A 19,971-nucleotide genomic window follows, 5' to 3' on the forward strand; every position below is an offset into this window, starting at 1 on the left:
TTGCTTGAACTAGAGCAGACAGCTGGGTAGGATCATCTGCAGATCCAGTACCTGAGCACCACTGCTCTTTGATCATGGCAAAGGGCCAGCAGAGTGTGAGTGGAGAGGGGAAGAGAAGACTGCAGTTCAGCGTACAGCTTCATTTCTGTGATGCCAGGAAGTATAGTCAAAAAGGGGAACTCTACTGGAGACTGGAGACTTGGTAAAAGGCTGCTGCTCTTTTCTCCTCATATCTCACTTCTCTGCTGTAGCTGACCTCTCTGACATCTGCTGCTGAGTTAGACAAAGAGAGACTTGGAGCTGAGCTGCTGCCTGGCTCTCTCCTGGCTTGGCCCACAGTGCTGAAAGATCTTGTTTTTTATTTCAGTGTTTGCTAAGAACTTCCGTGTCAACGCCGTCATGAAAACATCTGTGTTGCTGAGCTGGGAAGTGCCTGACTCCTATAAATCTGCAGTGCCTTTTAAGGTAAGGGGGGGATGCAGAGAACAGGGAGCTGGCAATGAGCAGGTCTGGGAAAAGCAGCACCTTGGCATGCTGCATGGTGTTTTCAGGCCATCAGACAAGAGACCAGCAGAGCAAGGTCAGATTGCTCATTGGCCTGGGGTCTTGTGGAGCTCAGATCTCCAAGCCCAGGTTTTAGCTGCTCTTGTTTTTGAGCACCTGTGTGTAAACCATGAAGCACAGAAGAGCACACTGCTGCTTGATTTTCCTCCTTTCACTCTTCTCAGGCAAGAAGATGCTGTAATTTTGTTGATTTCTTTCTCTTTTGATCAGTTGTGGAGTAGCCAGCAAGCACTTGCAGCTCATGGTAATAAACAGTAATAATGTTAGTTGAAGAGTACCAGCAGAGGATGCCATCCTGTCTTGTCAGTAGCAACTTTTGCTATGTACCCACTTCTCCCTTGTCAGCGCCCTTGAAACTTCTAGCTTGCTTTTTCTAATAGGGATGGGAACTGTTTGGGACCCTGAGGTTACTGGTGCTTTGCTGGTGAGTGGTTGCAGTGGTTGTTCATATGGTCCCAATCTGTGTGTTGCTCCTCTATCAGTTCTTTCAATATCTTATATTTGGTATTTGCACAGCTGGGAACTACCGGTCAGGCTTGCAAAAGCTTGTCATGATGCCTGATTCAGAGTTGAAGTGTGAGAAGTTACAGATGTGATTTAATCACGAGAGATCACTGGGAATAATTGGTCTGAAAACCAGTCAGTGAATCAAACTAAAAACGACTCTTTCTGCAACAAGTCCTGTCTCAAACGTGAGGATTGCTTTTTTCGGTTACTGCAGAACATCAGGGCAGATGCATAAATCTCAGGGAGTAAAAGAGAATAAGGAACATCCTCACCCCTGGGGTGTCACAGGTGTGAACAGCACAAGCTGTGGGGGAACCATGGCCAGGGGAATGGGAGGGAGGTCTGAGGCTGCATCCACATCAGTGCGTGTGAGCATGTCCTCATCCTTTCTATAACTCTCCTTGTCTAGATCCTAAAGCTGAATTACTGTGATCAATAGCAGGCACTTGTTAACATGCAGAGTTTAGCTGAGGCAGACAAGGCGTTTATGGAGACCTCATGGTATTCAAAGCTTTCCCAAGCGTAGGATGTGTTAGGTTCAATGTTCAGATATCTGGCCGCGAGGAACTTCACTGATCTGAGTACTGAGCACTCTGCTGAAGAATCAGTCCACTTCATCTTGCCTTAGTCCTATGGTACAAAGCCTACATCTCCGTCTGGCAGCTCAGTGCATGAAAGGGACAGTGTGACCTTTGGAGTGTAACTAACATGGATGGATGGTGGGGTGGTTGGAGGTAGCCAGGATCCAAGGGCATGGCACTGACTTCATGTCTCAGCCTGGGAGCTGCGACTGCTGGCACGGTGACTCAGGATCTGCCCCTGCTGCGGGTTAACCCTCAGATGACACAGGAGCAGATGGCATTAGCCACTTACTAGCTGAAGAGCAGTCATGCAAACAAGAGTGTTACGAGGATATTTCTCTAATAGTGTCTTCTTTCTGTTAATACTTGCAGGCTTGCAGGCACACACAAGTTGAGGTGAGGAGCTAAGAGGGTCAGCTCCAGGTCGCTGACTGTGTCAGTCGAAGGAAATCCATAACTTTCAGGACTTTGTATTTTTATAAACAAGACTCACCTCTCCCCTCTAATTCGGGCACATGGGATGCTGAGGCCAGAGCCTAATGCTGTAACTAGCATAGCAGATAAATCTCCATGGGAACAATTAGTATTATCTACACTTGATAAACAGTCTCACGCTAAATCTATGTCCCAAAGGGTGTCATATTCTACTTTAACAGATTTAATTAAAGTAGATATTGTTCTGACAATGAATAGTGGGACACAGGCAGGACTGTTGCTGTTTTTTTCATAGAGGATGAGCTGAGACCTTAGGAATTGTCATTGCTACCAAATCAATAATGAGGGTTTTTGTTCTCTTTGGGGAATTTTCACAGCTTCTTCTGGTCCGGGAGATAAATTCCTTGTAAAATGTTGCCCAGTCAATGTGCTGGTGCAGAGGCATCACTCCCTTTCTATTTCAGAAATGCAGAATGTCATTCCGGAGCTTTCACACAACGTGTAAGATGGATACGGCCTTCTCCCTGGGGATACTGCATTGCCCTGAGACATTCTTCAACTGAAGAGCAGGATGGGGGATGTACTGGTTGTTGAAGGCAGCATCACAAGGTGCCTTATAAACTGGGAGAAGGAGTAGCACATTCTGGAAATGATTATGATGGAGGTTCAGAAATAGCCCTTGGGAACCTGCACGGTGCTTTCTGACATGGTGTCCCATGGAATGTAATACTCCTGCCCCTCAAAAAGTCAACTTCATCTACCTCTCCATCAAGCAATTATTTTTGCAGTGTTGCTCACTGTGTGTCTTTTCACCCTTTAGTTCAATATATTCTTTACTGCCTCAAAATCAAACAGCAGACCTTCAGCAGTGACATTTGGACCCACCTAGCTTCTAGCCTTGCATATTCCCTCTAGTGAGTAAGAGCAGTACGAATGACATTTTACAGCAATCCATGGGCTAGTCAGCAATGTTTGGCAGTTCAGAGCCCTTGGGCCAAATTTGCTGCTGACTTAAGTAGTTACCAGCGGGCCATGATGCAACCTCTAAATAGCATTCCTGCTTGAGCTCCCGGGCATCTCCAGCTGTGCACGAATGACTGTTTGTGAGCCCTTACATTACTGTAAGGTTTGTGCAGAGACCTTACCTAATGGTGCATAACATTTGAGAAGACAATGTGTTATGGCAGGTAAAGGAACGTGGAACTGTTACAGCGGCAGTGAAAAAGGGAGAGATTGGAGAATAATTCGGGAAAGTATTGCAGATGCCAATTTCATCATCTTTGGAAATGAATTTCTGTTCATGGCAGTGAAAATCATCCTGGTATCAGGACTGGATCGGGGACTGTGTCCTGGCTGGTTCTAATGCTGGGCAATCAGGGAAACACTGAACTGAAGTGCCTGACCGTCTTTTCAGCCTCCTCTTGCCCCAGGAGAACAGCTGTGTCCCCAGCAGATGTGTCATGCACAGGCAGTTGGTGAGCAAGTGTCTTCCCCAGAGCAAAAGCAGAAGCAGTTGGTGATGCCTTTATTAGGGAAAGCTTCATAATGAGAATTTTCATCTGACAGGCAACTGAACTCATCGCGAGCTTTGCATCATTCCAGCACATCTCTTAGTGTTTGAAGTTTGGTTTTGTTTAAGTCTGTGTTGGAGCATGTGAGGCGAGGTCTCACCTCTCCCAAAGGACACTTCACAACACAACCTGCTCTTGTCTGGAATACCTGGCCATCCCCAGCCACCCTCCTTTTGACTGCCATTCAGCACATGGGGCAGCCAGCAGGGCTTGGTCCCTGCAAACCCCATCTTTATTTCAGTACTTGGAACTTATTTTTGCAGTTCATCCCTGAAGATTGAAGCACATCAACAAACAAGCTGGACCATGTCTCTCCTCCATTTCAGCTCCTCACTGCTGCTCTGTTACCCACTGGGAAACTTCTCAGTTCCCAGCACCCTTAAAGCCAGGGCACAAGAAAATGGGGCTCTATTTCTGTCCCAGCCTCCATCACAGTGATCTGGAGAGGATCTGAAGCTTGTGCTGGGTATTGCTGTTGTAATCTTTGAAGCACTAAATACTGGAGCAGTGCTAATAAGCTGCCCTTGTCCCAGCAAGCTGGCAGCTTTCTGCAGATTGATGCCACCTGCTGCAAAGGTGACTTGGAAGGAAAGTTCAGCCCCTCCCTTGCTGCCTGTGTCAGCCCACACAGCAGGCTCAGCTGGCAAGAGATCTGTCCTACTTCAAGTCATTTTTCTTCCACGGAGCTGGCTTCTGACTCTCAAGGCCGCTGTTGGAGAGAGCACATTTACTGTGTGGTCTCTGCCTGTGGCATGCAATAGCTGCCACAATGCAACATGCTCCATCTCTGCCCTTGCCTGTTCTTGGCATGCCGTGTCTACACCTTCATCACTCCCCTACCATGCTGGTGGAAGGAAGCAGCTGGTTTGTCCCAGCTGGGGCACAACCTCTGCTCCCTCCAGTTCTCCAACACTCCCTTTGTCTCCATCTCCAGTCTTTGAGTTTAGGCTTTGCAGAGGCAATGCTGTGCATTGTGGGGCACAGGGATTGTTGCAGCAAGAGGAGGAGTGAGGTTCCCAGAGCAGTGCTCATGGCTGCAGGGCCTTAGCCAGGGGTAGGCATGGCTGCAGCAGGATGAGGAGAAAAAGCCCTTAGCTGAGGGCTGTGCAGGGGGGCACCAGCAGCAGCAAAAAGCAGAACCGGTCCCCTGCCCACAGCCAGCACAGCGCCAGCATCTGTAGTCATGGCAACAGGGTGTCACACCTGCAGAGCTGCCATTTGGTTCAGGTCCCGATCTGTGAGCCCTGCGCGGGATCTGACAGCCGTCAGCAAGGCACGTACCCCCCCCCTCGGTCACCTTGCTGGGGGGTGGGAAGCTGCTCAGCGCTAACCATATCATCGGGCATCAGCTGAGAGACATAGGAGCGCCACCAATTTAAAGCAGATGGGATTTTACACCGAAAGCATATTGCTTGTTGTAGCCTCATGAGACAGGAAACAAAGAGCCATTCATCTCTATGCGAGGGCAACACGCAGCCATCTGAATTCCTCCTCCAAAGCAATGCTGAAAAGCCTCACATGTGTGACACAAGGCTGAGCACCAGGCTCTGCCCCTATCACTGCCCCATGGCTGCGAGGCACAGGGATCACTGCTCAGCCCTCTGCTGGGGGCTGCTCTTCTTTACCTAAAGACTGATGGCTGGTTGTGAAGCTCATAGTACCTGGACAGCTGAGGGAGGGCCCACAGCCAGATTGTTGTTTGTAACGCTGCTGTCACCTACATAAGCGTGTCTTTTTCCCATTTCAGATTCTGTACAATAGCCAGAGTGTGGAGGTGGACGGCCACTCCATGAAGAAGCTCATAAGTGACCTCCAGCCAGACACGGATTATTCTTTTGTACTGATGAACCGTGGGAACAGTGCTGGGGGGCTCCAGCACCTCGTCTCCATCCGCACTGCGCCTGACGTCTTGCAAAGCAAACCCATCGCCACCAACAAGTACATCCAGGAAGGAAAGTTCACGCTTACCCTTCCCAAAGTGCAGACCACTGTGCCAGTTCGGTAGGTGCTGTCCCTGTTCAATAGGGTCTCTTGTGACAAGAAAAGGGGAAATGGTTTCAAACTCGAAGAGGGGAGGGTGAGACTGAGTAGAGGAGTGGTGAGGAACTGGAACAGGTTGCCCAGAGAGGTGGCTGATGCCCCATTTCTGGACACACCCAGGGTCTGGCTGGATCATGCTTGAGCACCCGATGGAGGTGTAGATGTCCCCGTTAATTGCAGTGGAGCTGGAGGAGGTGGTTTTTAAGGGCTCCTTCCAACTCAAATGGTTCTACTATTCTGCGAAGATAGATGGAGAGGGGAGGATAAAGGGCTGAAGACGGGGAGCAGTGTAGGGCAGGCCCCTGCCAGCCTGTGGGCTCTGTGATCTGAGAGTGAATTTCAGAGCAGGCTGCAGTACAGAGCCAGGCATTTACCTGTGTGATGAACGTGGGCTCACACTGCTGGCTCCTTCTGAGCAAATATTTACCTGCAGTGAAATTAAGACAATTCTCTGACAGTTTGCCCTTGCCCTGGTGGGTATGCTCCAGATGCTACCAGCAAAAACACAGTTGAGAATCAGGGGGAACTTTCTCTGACACAGTATATAATATCCTTTAAATAAATAATGCCTAAAGCCTCAAGGAGATTAAAAAAGCGAGTTTGTGGAAGTCTTATTCGTTACTGTGGTATCCTTGTGCTGAAGCACAATTCCCCCAGGGTTCTTGCTACAATCCGATTATATAAATGTCCTTCTTGCAGCTCCTACACCACCCTATGGAGCACAGTCTGTAGATCTTCATTAACCTAATGAGCGCTAACCGGAGAGTTCCCCTCTCTGGTGCAGCTGGAGAGCTGGCCTCCTCCTTCCCGAGCCCTTCTGCTGCTCAGAGGGCAGGGAGTGGAGCAGGTCATCTTGGGGGGGGGGGGGGAGAGACCTGCACGTGTTCCTTGCTGCCCTGTACTCATGCTTTCCTTCCTGCCAGGTGGTATTACATCGTGGTTGTGCCAGCTGAGCAGAGCCCCAGCATCCCAACGGCGCGGTGGCGAACGCCTGATGAGATGGAGCTGGACCAGGTAGGAGCATGCAATGGTGCTGCAGAAAAAGTGTCCTCCAAGAGCTGCACAGCTCCCTGCACAAGCTTGTTGCAGGCTGTGTGAATTCACTTGTAAGTGCAGATTGCCCCGTGCAGGAGCAGCACACGTGTGGGTGCCGGCAGAAACACAAGGGCTTGTAGGCTCTTTCTTCCCCACATATATCCACCCTAAGTAATTAGGGAAAATGCCAAGAAATCACACACCCAGATTCACAGAAATCACACACGGGTCCATTAGGAGAACAAAGTTGTAAGCTTTGAAGCACTCAGAAATTACAAAGTGTTAGAAGATGTAAGTCAGCCCCTGCTTATCATTAATCTTTAATTACATGATTGCAGAGTCTTTTCCATGGGGTCCCAGCTCGCTCCAGGTACGGGTGGATCTGTTCAGCATGTGAAGCAGAATTGTGTAATGAAGAGCCATCATTTGTAGTTCTCCTGCATCCTTCCAGAAGCTCCAAATAGCACAAGGAAGAGAAGAGTAGGATGAGAAAGGGTGGTGGTTTGATTTTGTGCTCTAGGTAGCTGAAGGCAATTCAGAGAGTTGGATTCTATCTCTAATCACTTTACCTAGTCCTGGGTAACACTGTAAAACACCATTTGCATTAGCAGTCGCTGCTTTGCCTTTTTTTGGAGTCCTCAGTCTGAGATACTGAAGCCTTGCTCACAAAGTCTGAGCAGCTGCAGAGAAAGGTCAGTAGAACTCTGCTGGATACAGTCAGTGCAATAAAACACGCTAAGTCTTCTTTAAAAACAAACCAAGCTGATGGCTTTTCAATTTGACATTCAAAATTAGTGGGCATTTTTTACATTTATGTCCTTGTGCCTCTCTTCTCTCTCTGTAAAAATGAGGATAATCGCTTTCATTTCACCTCATATGGGTGTTTGGAAGATAAGATCGTTAATGTTTGTGAAGCACTTGTAATATTACAGTGATCAGCACCATAGAAAAGCCCACGAGGAAATTATTAATTTTGTCTTCAGAGCTGGGTTTGAATAGTAAGCAATAAACAAAGCCTCGGGCTGCATAATGCAAAGAAACAAAACAAAATATGGCAAAGCTGCTCTTTGATTAAGCACTGTCTGTCCTGTGTATTGAAGGAAGCAGGGGAGCTACAGGAAAGATGGTATGTGACTGCGTCATCAAGGATTCTAACACAGTGCACGGCTGAATTATTTTTGTCCAGGTGACAGTAATTCTGACATCTTCTAATTTTTCAGGATCTGAACTTTGCAAGCCTAGCATTCCTTTGGTACAGACTTACGGTGTGTTACATATATAGGTGGCAGTAACATCCAGCAGCATCCATCACTGCTGGGAGCCCCGTGGCTTTGTGGGGTGAGCCCAGGCACATACAGCTGTGCCTTCTGCCCCAAAGAGCCTCGCTGACATAGCAGCATGATGTGTGATGAGAGAAAACTCCACCATCTGGCTGCCTTTTCCCCCTGTGCTTACTCCAACATGGCTCTTAGGAAGAAAGCAAGGGTGGACTGATGAGAGGAAAGAGTAGGGGGTGCCTTACAGGGCTGTCATGCTCAGAAAGTGAGCTCAGCGGCGTGGTTTTGTGTGCACATCTCTGACCCCAGCCCTGCAATAGAACCAGCGTTCTCTATCTGCCCTAACAACACTCATGTGTTTCATGCCTCCTCCTTCATTGTAAATTAGCATTTCTGTTCAAGATCTGGTATTGGTTTTTATTCATTAGAAAAACATCTTTAAACATCCGAGAGTCTTTCTTAGCAATGTAATTGAATTTTTTTGTGTGCTTATATCCTTTTTCATGAATTCGTGGCTGACTATGAAATTTGCCATTTTTGCTCTGAACATCCCATGAAATCTGTTATCACTGAGTGATTTACACAAAGCTCTGCCTGCGACACAGCAGCAGGTGAAATATGGAAGCTCTGACGGAAGGGAAAGACACAGCAAATGTCACTTTTTCCCTATACATCAGCATCAGTTGTAATTCACATCCAACGTCCATAAAGAATTTCCTGACTTACTGTCCATACCAACACCTGGGCCAAAAAACATGGCTAGGTTCCCTTGTAGACCATTGGGATGGCAGGGGTTACATTGGGATGACTGGTTTCTTCATACTGCCGTGTCCAAATCCAACCCTTTTCCTTGCCTTCCTTCCGCTCTGAGCCTTACAGCCAGTAAGGTGATGGTGTCAGGCGGTGCCATGCTGGGTGAAGCTATAGTGATGTACCTTGTTTGTCCCCAGCTGCTGGAGGCCATAAGCCAGGGCAGCCAGAGCAGGCGCCAGCGACGCCAAGCAGACAGACTCAAGCCCTACATTGCTGCCCAAGTGGATGTGCTGCCCGAGACCTTCACCCTGGGGGACGAGAAGAATTACAAGGGTTTCTACAACAAGCCCCTCTCTCAGGACCTGAGCTACCGCTGCTTCGTGCTGGCCTCGCTGGAAGATGGGGACACGGTAAGGACCTTCTGCTGGGGGCACAGGCTGGCACAGCTGTGTGGGCTTAGGATGGGTGGGGGCTGAAAGCGTCGTGGTGGAGCATTCTCAAGAGAGGAGAGAAAAAGGCTGCATAGCTAGTGTCAGCGAGCTGGGATGTTTGTGGGAGCTGACTTGATAGATGGTGTTTTTGGAGGGGATTGACACGTGCTTGACATAACAGATGAGAGTGTAGAGCAGTGCAAACACACCCACTCTGTGCAGGCTCGGTTGTGGCTTGCTGGGCTGTTCCCAGAGCAGAGCATGATGCATGGTTGCATGGGAGAGCTTCTAATCTTGCTTTCAGTCAAATAAGTGCCTGTGGAAAACAGCCCCATTGCAAAGTTGCCTTCGTGGCCCTTCTCTGGCCAGAATCCCATCCCAGGTGACAACTGGAGAAGTAAACCTATCTCCATTGCAGGGCTGTCAGCAAGGCAAAGTCACACCATGCATGTGCCTGCTGCACCTCGTGCTCCTGTGCCTCACCTTGCTGGAGGCAAATGGGCCATGCCTTTGTCACCAAGCACTGGGGCTATGCTGGGGAAGGGAGTGGCGGTGCACGAAGCAGAGACCAGCACTGAGAGACCTTGCATCAGCATCCAGCTGTAAACAGGAAGGGCAGGAGCGGCAGTGGCAGTGGCTGTTGTGTAAATAATGGAAATAATAGAGATGCACAGAATCTTTTGGGCGGCTTCCAAGCTGTGGCTTTTATCCTCAGCCTCATTTGCTTGTAATGGCTCATTAGGGCTGGTCAAGTTCTTCATTTCTCATCCGGCTCACGTGTTCTTGTGGCAAGATGTGCACACTGGTGAGGGGAGGAGAGTCACAAAGTAACAATAAGGTAAAGCAGAGGCCCCCAGGTATGCTCTCCTGGCAGTCCCTGTTAAGAAGAGATGATCATAACCAGATGATGAACATCTTCTCCTCCCTAGCACAGATTTGCCATAGCCCCCCAGTCAGCTGCCAGTGGGGTTTTTACTCCTAGCTGCCACCTCTCTGCATCCACTTCTGCATCACACCCATTTTCATTTGAAGCCTGAGACATTCTTTCCAGCTCTGTGCACCATCTCCCTCACTCAGCTCCTCTGAAATTGCTTGCTGTGTCTCTGGTGTCAGCAGACAAGCGAAGCATCACCATTTTTCAAAGGTGGAGGGATGGGTGGTTGAAACAACACCTGTCTGAGCTCAGGGGTACTCGCACCTCTCAGTCTGCTGTTGGAAATGCCACTGAGGTAACAGCCCTTCTGACTTCTTCTGCTCCTGCCTTCTATTGAAAGGAGGCATTTCCAAAAGGTTTCTGCAGAAATGTGAATCTTGCCCCACCCTGCAGAGAGCTTGGAGGTGGACGTATGTTCCTTGGGTGCACGAAGCAGTGGGCTCATTCTCCCTGCCTACTGCAGCTTAATCTGGCTGAGTAAAGCCAGTATGCCTTCCTTCCAGAGCAGCCCTTTTCCCCCTACAGAGAGAAGCCCCAGGCCCTCAGCCCCTTCTCTCACCTCTGATGGAGCATCTTCTTGTCTCTGCCATGCTCAGAGCTGCACCCTGCCATGTTGCACCAGGGGCCAATGGGATGCAGTGGCCTTGAGCAGATTTGCTGTAGGAACAGAGCTGAACCAGGAGCCAGCGGCAATGTCAGTGACACTGAAGGAAGCTGAAAAGTTACACAGTCAAAGCAGCAGCCTCCTCCTCACCCCCACAAGCCAGTGGCATTTCTACCCAATGATAAAGCCGAGGAGAGCAGCGAGGATGCAGCACCTGCATGCTGCCAGAAGGAAGGCACAGATAAGAGCATCCTCTGTACTCCACACGTGTGAAACCAGGCTGGCTGGGATCAAGGACACCTGTGAGAGGAGATCAAATTGTGTGGTTGCGTGGCTGCAGCACGCTTGATGTTTCTCTCCCATCCCCTCACATGCACGCAGACAGAAGGGCATGTTTAAACTCCAGCCTTAACATGGACGATTCATAGACCCGCAGGCACCACTCCAGTGACCAAATCTTTCTGTGTCGAGAGCAGAGCATTCCCAGCTCTCCAATGCAAGGCAGCAGGTGCTGCTCGAAAGCCACAGGCACAGAAATGAGGTATCTCTGGCCCTCACTAATAGGGGGAAAGGATTTCTTATTGCAGTGTTTAACCCTGCTGAGCTGCAAAGGGACAGCACAGCTCCGTAAGCCTTAGCAACAGCAGCAGAACAGGCCAGGTGCAGTGTCATTGTGCTGCAGGAAGGGTTTGGGTCTCTGCTAATCCTGTCTTGCTGGTGGGGCTGGAGAGCTGGAGTTTCGGGTTGTAAATCACTGGGCTGCCAGAACGCAGAAATGTCTGGAAAGGGACCTGTGAGCACGAGCCCCTTTCCAAGGTCTGTTTATCAGAGCAGAGACATCGGGAAGAAAATGTTCCTGTCATTTTGTTCCTTTAAGAAAACCGCCTAGCCCAGCAGGGGTTTTCCTAATATAGCCCTGTCCTGGAGAGATGTGTTGATATCAGCACAGCAGGTATTACGAACCACTTAGGAATCATCAGCCAGCCCCACTGTGCAATTGGTTGGGATTCAAAAGCCTGTGATTTGGCTCTGAGAGAATCCAGGGCTGGCAAGTGGCTCGTAGCTGGGCTGCTCCAGTTTGGCACCTCAGGGCCAGGTCTGCTAGCCAGAAAGTTGCTGGCACGGGGATGTGTCACACCAGGAAGATAATGCTTCTGCAGTGGGACCTCTGCTGACGCTGAGAGAGGGAGGATATGTGGTTTGAGAAGCAACACTGTTCCCTGCTAGCCAGAGGCGAGGGGAAACCTCTGTGTTTCAGGGATCTGGCTGTTGCTTTAGCCTAATGGATGCTTGCTTTTCTCTCCCTCTCCTGCGGTGCTGTTCAGAAGAGATACGCAGCCAGCCCTTACTCAGATGAGATTGTGATGGAATTGGCTTCAGCGAAGCAGCAGGACGAGCCGGAGATGCTGTGGGTGATGGGACCTGTCTTGGCTGTGATATTAATCATAATCATCGTCATCGCTATACTCCTCTTCAAAAGGTGAGATATGCTCCAGGGCATTTGCAGGTACAGCATGAGCACTGCAGGTGGTGGCACCTTCATGACCCTGCTTCTTCCCTTCAGGTGTGGGGAGCCAAGGTAGGCAGTCCTTAGGGGTCATAGGGAGGAGAAAGAACTCTACCCGGTACAGCAGAAAGCTGCTATACAAAGACTGCAGGGCTGGATATATGGAAGGTAATTAATATCAGCCCAAGGACACAGAGCTGCTGTGGGTTCTGGAAACCTGTGAGCAGTGGGACGGAGAGCAGCATTGTCCTTAGAAGGAGCCTGATCACTCTCTGGTCTCACAGCTTGGATTTGCAGCACCAGGGGCATACGTAGCACTGCTTGCCTTCTGAAATTGCCTGCTGGAGCTCCGGCAGTGCCCCCACTGCTGTGAATTCTGACAGGGGGAACGGGGTGAGAACAGCGCATGGTTATGGCAGGCTGACATCAAAGTAAGATCTCTCCTCTTGAGGCCTCTGGGTCCTGGCTGCTGTGTCCCTGCTGAAGCAGCCGCCTGCTTACGGGCAGCAGAGCAGCCCTGCTACAGCTGTAGCTGTGGTGTGAGGCAATTGTCAGTCCTCGCAAGGAGCTGCAGATTGCATTTGCATGTGTTCGCATAGCCTGTTCAATTACACTAGGTCACATTTTCTATCAGCTCAGCTCCAAGGTTCTGCTCCTCCTGGACTCTCTATTTACATATGTATCTGTAGCTAGGGGAAGGGAGCTGCTTTTGTTGTCTGATTAAATGGAGCTCTGCTGTGCATGTGCAGTCAGTGCCTTTCTGTGTCAGTGATCTTTTCCTTTTTCTGTTTCTGCTCTTCCCTGGATCTAGTAAACAAGAAAGGTAGGAATCCATTTTATCTTCTTGTTTTGCTAAAATTTCAAGTCTATTTCCCTTTGTAAATATCAAGCCTGAAGCCAGTAAGGGGCATCTTTGTTTTTGGGAGCACAGGGGCATGCCAACCCTGGAGGTTTACAAAGACTTTATTTCCTCAAAGGCATCGCAGGCTGGCACAGGGAGGTGGTTCCAGCACAAAGACTTTCCCAGATTGTTTTCTCAATTAAATTAAAAATCCAGAAAGGACAACAACAGCAGTGATATGTGTTTCTTTCTATTCTCAGTCACTTCAGACTGAGAGCTGTTCTGGCAAGAGTGCAGGTGCATTCTCGCGTTCTGTAATGAGGAAATGTTAAGGGAATACCAGACAATTGGAAGAAATGAAATGTTCGCTGAACTTGACGTTGAAAAAATGGCCTTCTCCCCCTCTGCCAGAGAAGGTCTGTCCCTGGGCCTGTGCCCATTTTGGCACAACCCAGAGCTAAGCAGCAGAAAGTAGCACAAACCCTCTGTGCTGACACCCAGCATTCCCATCCCAGCCCATGCAGCAGCAGCATGTCTGCAACCAGCACCATCCATGTGCTCACAGGGATGCTGTATTATCCCACTGCTTTTTGCCATCCGCCTCTTCGGAGGCATTTTTTCCCATAGGTTCTAGTGGAGCATATTCACAATTTCAGATCTACAATGAGAATGAATTGAAGCTGAGTAGCAGGAGATAGCTTGGGGTCTGGAGGTTTGTTCAGAGGTAGCCCCGACTAGGTTAATAAGAGAGACAAACATCCATTATATGCTGTGCCTGCTCCCCAGCAAAGCTGGGCCATCTTGCTCAAGGGCTCAGGGACTGGCACACAGTAGCACACAGCACATCCTGCCTTGCTCCTGAGAAGAAGAACAGTGCTTTATTTATTTGCCATGTATTCTTCTTTCTTTCTAGCAAAGCACTCAGTCCTTCAGCTCTTTTGTCTTAGTCCAGGCAGCTAAAAGGCTTCTAAGATGTTGAGAAGACTCAGGGTATCGTAAGACTCACACACTGGTGCTCCCTACTGAACAACCCCAGTGTCTGATGCAGGGCAGGCTGCGGATGGAGCTGCTCATGACCTGAGCTGCAAAGGGAATGGAGATTTCACTTGTGATTTATGCATTAAATTCTACCATTTTGATCACTCGTGCCAACCCAACATGCACAGCTGCCAGGGGAAGCGACAGCACCCTGTGCCTGCACTGAGAGCTTCTGATGGTTCATGGTTCGGTGTGCCCCAATCCAGAGCTGCAGCTGCCTCTGTGCAGAGCATGGCAACCCTCAGGGTGCTTCAGATTGCCTCCCAGAAGAGCAGAAGGCAGAGACTGGCTGTTGCGATGTGCTGGATGGTAAATGTGCTAGCATTTATACAGAGTAGCAGTGATGCAGCCCCCTCTTTTGCAGAAAGCATCAGGTCAGCAGAGGGGTTCACTATCAGGCAGAACCCATTTTCAGGCTGTAGCCAGAAGACAGAGTCTCTACATATTGCTGCACGCTCAGCATCTTGGCAAGGCATCAGGATTGGCACAGGCTCATGGGGACAGTGCTCCCATCCTGCTCCTGCCCAACATCTTCTGTACTGCATGGGAATACCGTGTGTATTTATAACACAGAACAAGAAGTGGGACTTAGAGAATTGCTGGAAACCCTTTTTACAGTATTAGATTTTCCTTAGTGTTCACTTGTCCACTTCTTGATTGGATGTGTCCCTGCTTTGCCTGTGAATTCCAGCAAGAGCCCGAGGTGGTGGCATTGCTTTAGGCATAAATATAGCATGAAGAGACAACAGTGTATTTTATTGTTCCATTAATACACGCCTTGGGTGCCTTCAGCCATTCAAGACGTATATTAATGGCCCAATAAAATACACCCTGAAGAGCCTTTACACTATTATATTACAGTGTTCTATATTTAAATATGTCTAATACATGGGGAAAAAAAATTTTGATTATATCCCTCCACGACAGGAAATAGTTCCTAGAGGGAGTGTGAGGAAATGAGATCTTGCCTCTGACTGCTTTTTCTCTGGTCAGTGTTATGCAGAAGATCTCATTTCAAAGTGCCTCACTAATCAAACCTCTGCCATCACTGAAATACGACCACTGCTGTCCCATAGAAGGGAAATTGGAGGTACAGAATGGGATGTGACCTGCCTGGAACCCCAGGGGCCCTGGGATGGAGCTGTGTATCTGGGACATCGGGACTCTGACTCCTTTCCAGGTTGGTTGATGCCAGAGCTCACCTGCTTGTCTCCATCCTCTGTGTGTACAGGAAAAGAGCACACTCCCCCTCTTCCAAAGATGAGCACTCCATTGGCCTGAAGGATTCACTGCTGGCCCACTCCTCTGATCCGGTCGAGATGAGGCGGCTCAACTACCAGACTCCAGGTAGGGAGCAGCAAAACCCCTCATGCCCCACCTGCCCCAGTTCCCCTCTGCCAGGACCCCACACCAGAGGGGGAGTCGCAGTCCTGCTCAGCTGGGGACAAAGAGCTTCCTGCAGCCCCTGCTGCTGCCCAGGCAGTGCTGGGTCCCAGTGACAGACACTGCTGGTTTTAATGGCCTCAGTCCAGATGATGGTTCAGGAACAGCTGTTGCTTTCTGCATAGGACTGCTCAGTGCAGAGCATCTCCAGTCATGCCTGCACTGGCCTCTGGTGCCTCAGGCTGTAGCTGTGTGACAGCCCGCAGAGGCAACTGTACTTCCCGCTGCAGAAAGGTCTCATGCTGCTGCTTTGTGTCTGTACGTCTCTGATGGCACCAAAAGCACGGTGCCTGTCATTGTCACGATCAGAGACGGGCTCACCCCAGCTCATTCAGAGCCTTTCAGAGAGCCTGAGCCACAGATGAAGTGGAGGAGGGCTTCGTTTTGTGATGGAGGGAGCAGTTCGGCAGTAAATGAGGCACAGCTCTTTTCTAACTCGCAGCTCCTCCTGGTCTGTAACCTACTTTCCTTTTCCTCCCGCTGCTCATTCATCTAAAAGCTTTCGTCTAACAGGAGGGTTTTGAAGGGACCATTTCCTGATGTAAACGTGCTGTGCCTGGCAGGGAGGGGGAGCGGAGCCTTTCCTGGTGCCTCTCACAGAGGTCTGAGCCCTGGCTGCAGCAGCACAGACTCCACCAGCATGTCTCCCTCTGTGCCAGAGCAGCTGTAGGGGGAATTGCAGCTCCCAGGCAGGGCTGGTGGCAGCTCTCATGGGCAGGATGCAGCAACAGCCTGGCAGTTGTCAGCCCACCTGGCACAGTAATTGGCCGCAACATGAACCAGCGTGGGAGGAAAACGCTGTGGGGAGCAAGGGGGGACCTGCAATGGGGAGGGAACATCTCAGCGGGCAGATGGCAGGGAGCAGCAGTGACACACAGCAACAGTGTGCAGCTCTCAGAGGAGGAGTGAGGTGTTGAGCAGGGCTGCTCTACGACACCTGTGCTTGGGGACAGGTCTCTGCGATACATCCTACAGCCCAGGGACACAAGAGCCATCTTGTTATCTGCTTGTGGTTCATTGCAAGGAGGAGTGTAACAGGTTGGGCTTAAAGCTGCTCCTTCTCCAACAAAGAAAGTGGGGTTGTGCAGCGAGGGCATCCCTCGCTAGAGCTGCAAGAGGGGTCAAGAGCTGCCATCAAAAAGAAGAGCAGTCCAGGAGATTTCTTCTTCCCCACCTGTGCCTAAGCATAAGCCAACAACACTGCCTTGTTCATTAATTTTACAGAGCTCTCTGGAGAGAGAAAACAACCCAAAGAGTCCAATACACTGGAGATGCAGCAGTGCCCTGTGATGCTGCTTGCCAGCACTCCTCGCCAAGTGACAGCACCGCATCCTTTCCCCCTACCCTGCGTCAGTAATGAGGCTCTGCAGGGCATAAGCGGATGTCATGTGGCTAGCAATAACTGCTCCAGCTCCTGACAGCCTTGTACTCGTTAACAAGGAGGCAAGGAAGGCACCAAGCCCAGCGGGCCCATGTTGCTGCTCTGTCACCTGCTGGTGGCCCAGGTGGTGCTGTGTGGGTGCACTGACAAGAGGTGCTGGCTACTGGCCCAGCACACCTCAGTTCCACTGCTGGAGTGTGCTGTGCAGGGAAACCTTGTTTAATGCATAATTAATTGGTCTGCTGTTATTAAATATTAAGCTTTCTCATTTTCGTAGGTCTGACTTCAGACAGGGGTTACTTCCCCCACTGCCAGCCTGCCTGTACTAACAGGGACCGACAGTACTAATATACTGCTTGGCTAAGTCCAGGGCTGTGCAGCGTCCCAGTGTGCCATGACAGGAGGCCAACCGAGCTGCAGGCAAACTGGGGGCTCTGAGCACCAAGCAGAGGCTGCTGGGGCTGTGTGCAGCACAAACCACCCCTGGCTGCCTGCCCTCGAGCATGAGGCTGTGCGTGGTGGTGTGCAATGTGAAGTGTGGCTCTCTGCATCAGGTGGAGGACTCTGTGCCCTCTCCCCTGCACATCCCTCCGTGCCATTTGGGCATCAGTACTGGGGCACAGCACTGGCCGGAGCTAAAGGGGCAGGTGGCCCTATGCAGGAGGGAGGCTCGGTGCTGTGCAGGTGCTGCTTTCTTTTGCATCTTCACCTCTTTGTCTTTCCATTTCTGAACCTCTGCGATGATGACTTAAAGGCTAATGGGATTTCTGTTCTTGCCCCGTTTCTTTTCTTTGCAGGTGCCAGTGTCCCCAGTTGCCCGAATATCTCAAGTTAGTTTTAACTCCTGTATTTCTCTTTTGACACCTTTTTGCTTTTTCTTTCCCTTTCTTTCTTGTCTCTGTAATTTTTGTTTCAATGTCATGAAGGTCACCCTCACTCACTATAGAACGGCAGTGATTCCACTCTGGGACACCATGCGCGGCTACCAGCAGCACGGCACAGTGTGGCAGAAGGGGAGGCCCTGGTGCTGGGCTGCCAGGAGGCTCCTGCAGGCCTGTGTGGGGACAGCTGGGTTACAGAAGGTGGCCAGTTAGAAAGCCCCATTGGCCAAATGGAAGGGTGCTCCTGGCCCCCTGCTTGCACACTCCTCTGCTTCTTCCCCTGTAGCATTAGCCATAGGGTTACGGGCAGCAGACACCAAGGGTATTCCAGCAGGTTGCGTGTAGTAATATCAGATTATGAGCCTAACTGCCCCATTATTTCTTCTTTGTCTTGTGAGATTCAAGTTCACTCTAAAGCAGACATAAAATCATCTGCTCCCAGCTGCTTAAATGGGAGTGGGAGAAGTGGCACTGTGAGACCTCTGGAGCTCCTGCTGCCAGAATCGTTGCAAGAGCATGTAGAAGTCCTGGTGGTGAGCACAAGTCCCCACCAATCCCCTCTGCTTTACTCTGTGCCATATGAGGCTCTTGTTCCATGTGCACCATAATGGGATACCGTCTGCCTCTTCCTCCTCTTCTGTGCATACAGATCTTTTGTGGTGCAGCACCCCTTCAAGTAGTAAAGCTTAGTTTTGGAGATAGACCCTTGCATTTTTCAGCAGAGATAGTATCTGTAGCTCCACTGATTTCCATGGCTCTACTGTGCTTTGTACATGACCACACAAGGATAACTACATACTGTAGTTGTTTTTCAGCCTTACTTCTTCCAGCCCCACACTTCTGCCCTGCTCCCATGCCTTTCTCCTTACCAACCCCCCCCATAACAACTCTGTGCTGTGAAGGCTGCTACTGATCTGAAGCCTCTGTTCTCTGGCAGCAACAGCAGAGTGTGCAAAAACCAGAGGGTGAGGATCCCAGTGGGCAAAGTGGCCAACAGGGGACTATCTGCAGGAGAACTGCAGCACAAGGCAATGAGAAACAGCTCCTTCCCCATGCCCGTGTGCTCTCAGACCAGCCGTGGACCTGCATTGCCCAGTGGTAGGACAAACGTGTGCTGGATCAGGTCTTGCCTTTGTTCGACAATGGCAGGTGCCTTTGGCAGAGGTGTTTGGAGCCCTGCTGTGCAGTGGCTGCAGTGTAATATACTGTGACACTTCCATGTTATCACCTAATGACTTGTCACCGCTGCGTAAAATGCACATACTCAGCCCAGGGACTGCTCCATCACCTTGGCGGCCCATCACTGCCATCTGCGGCAGCATTCAGGCTCCAGAGAAGTCAAGAAGCTCCTGGCCATGCTCCAGCCTGTCTCCCTGGGTGTGAATCAACAGCTTTAGCCTATTAATAATTGTTATTACCCATGTGGGGTTTCTGGGAAACCCACAGAGCCGCCAACAGAGTCAGGAGCCTTGGGATCTGGATGAGCTAGGCTTTGGACAAGGTGTTTCACAGCCACGTTCCTGCCAGTTCAGCATCTCATCTGCAGGGAAAGATGTTGTGATGGTCAGGCTCTAAATCCATCCACCCAGAGCTGAGCTCTGAAACCTCTGTGATCCCCGACCAGGGGACCTTAGTCTGTTCCATGGGGTCATTACTGTCTTCCACAGCTCCCCAGGGGGCAGAGGAGCCTCTGCCCACCCAGAAGCTGTATTATTTCATTCTCAGGGAATTCCCATGCCACAGGCCTGGATGAGATCTTTAGGCTGATGCTATGGTTAGGTTCAGCCTCAACCCTTGGTGGTGGCAGTGCCAGAGAACCCTGCGTCCAGCTCCAGCCCATCCGGGAGCCCAGGAATCACACTGACAGCATCTCCTTGGCCGTTCCCACCGCTCGGCTGCTCTGGGTGCCCGGTGCTGTACTGTCCGAGCATGCTCACCCAGTCATTCCCATTCTGCACATCACCTTTCTTTTTGTTTCACTGAACCGTGTGCTCAGAGCGCGTGCCGCATGATCTCGCCGACCTCCCATCCATCCCGCCCGGCGCTTCACATCGTCACACATGTCCGCCCTGCGCCCACCCATCGGGTTTGCTGTGCTGCGGTCCCCCTGCCCATAGTGCTGTGCTGTAACCATTCTCTCTCCCCCCT

The 19,971-nt window shown here is 50.4% G+C and overlaps 1 protein-coding gene across 33 annotated transcripts in view; it reads left to right on the top strand.

Annotated features, from left to right (window-relative positions):
* Positions 1-19,971, top strand: part of PTPRF (protein tyrosine phosphatase receptor type F) — a 332,623-nt gene that overhangs the window by 293,501 nt on the left and 19,151 nt on the right. For 22 of the 33 annotated variants that reach the window (XM_085512298.1, XM_085512291.1, XM_085512313.1 and 19 more), the window contains 7 exons: positions 368-465; positions 5,406-5,659; positions 6,622-6,712; positions 8,961-9,173; positions 12,058-12,212; positions 15,350-15,465; positions 17,740-17,772. In XM_085512298.1, coding sequence (XP_085368424.1) covers positions 368-465; positions 5,406-5,659; positions 6,622-6,712; positions 8,961-9,173; positions 12,058-12,212; positions 15,350-15,465; positions 17,740-17,772 — 960 coding nt within the window. The remainder of the gene's footprint in view (positions 1-367; positions 466-5,405; positions 5,660-6,621; positions 6,713-8,960; positions 9,174-12,057; positions 12,213-15,349; positions 15,466-17,739; positions 17,773-19,971) is intronic. The other 11 variants (XM_085512304.1, XM_085512301.1, XM_085512319.1 and 8 more) reach the window with 1 other exon arrangement.

The sequence above is a fragment of the Coturnix japonica genome, chromosome 11, assembly GCF_054131305.1.
Source record: "Coturnix japonica strain WE chromosome 11, WE-NBRP24, whole genome shotgun sequence".
NCBI classification, from domain to species: Eukaryota; Metazoa; Chordata; class Aves; order Galliformes; family Phasianidae; genus Coturnix; species Coturnix japonica.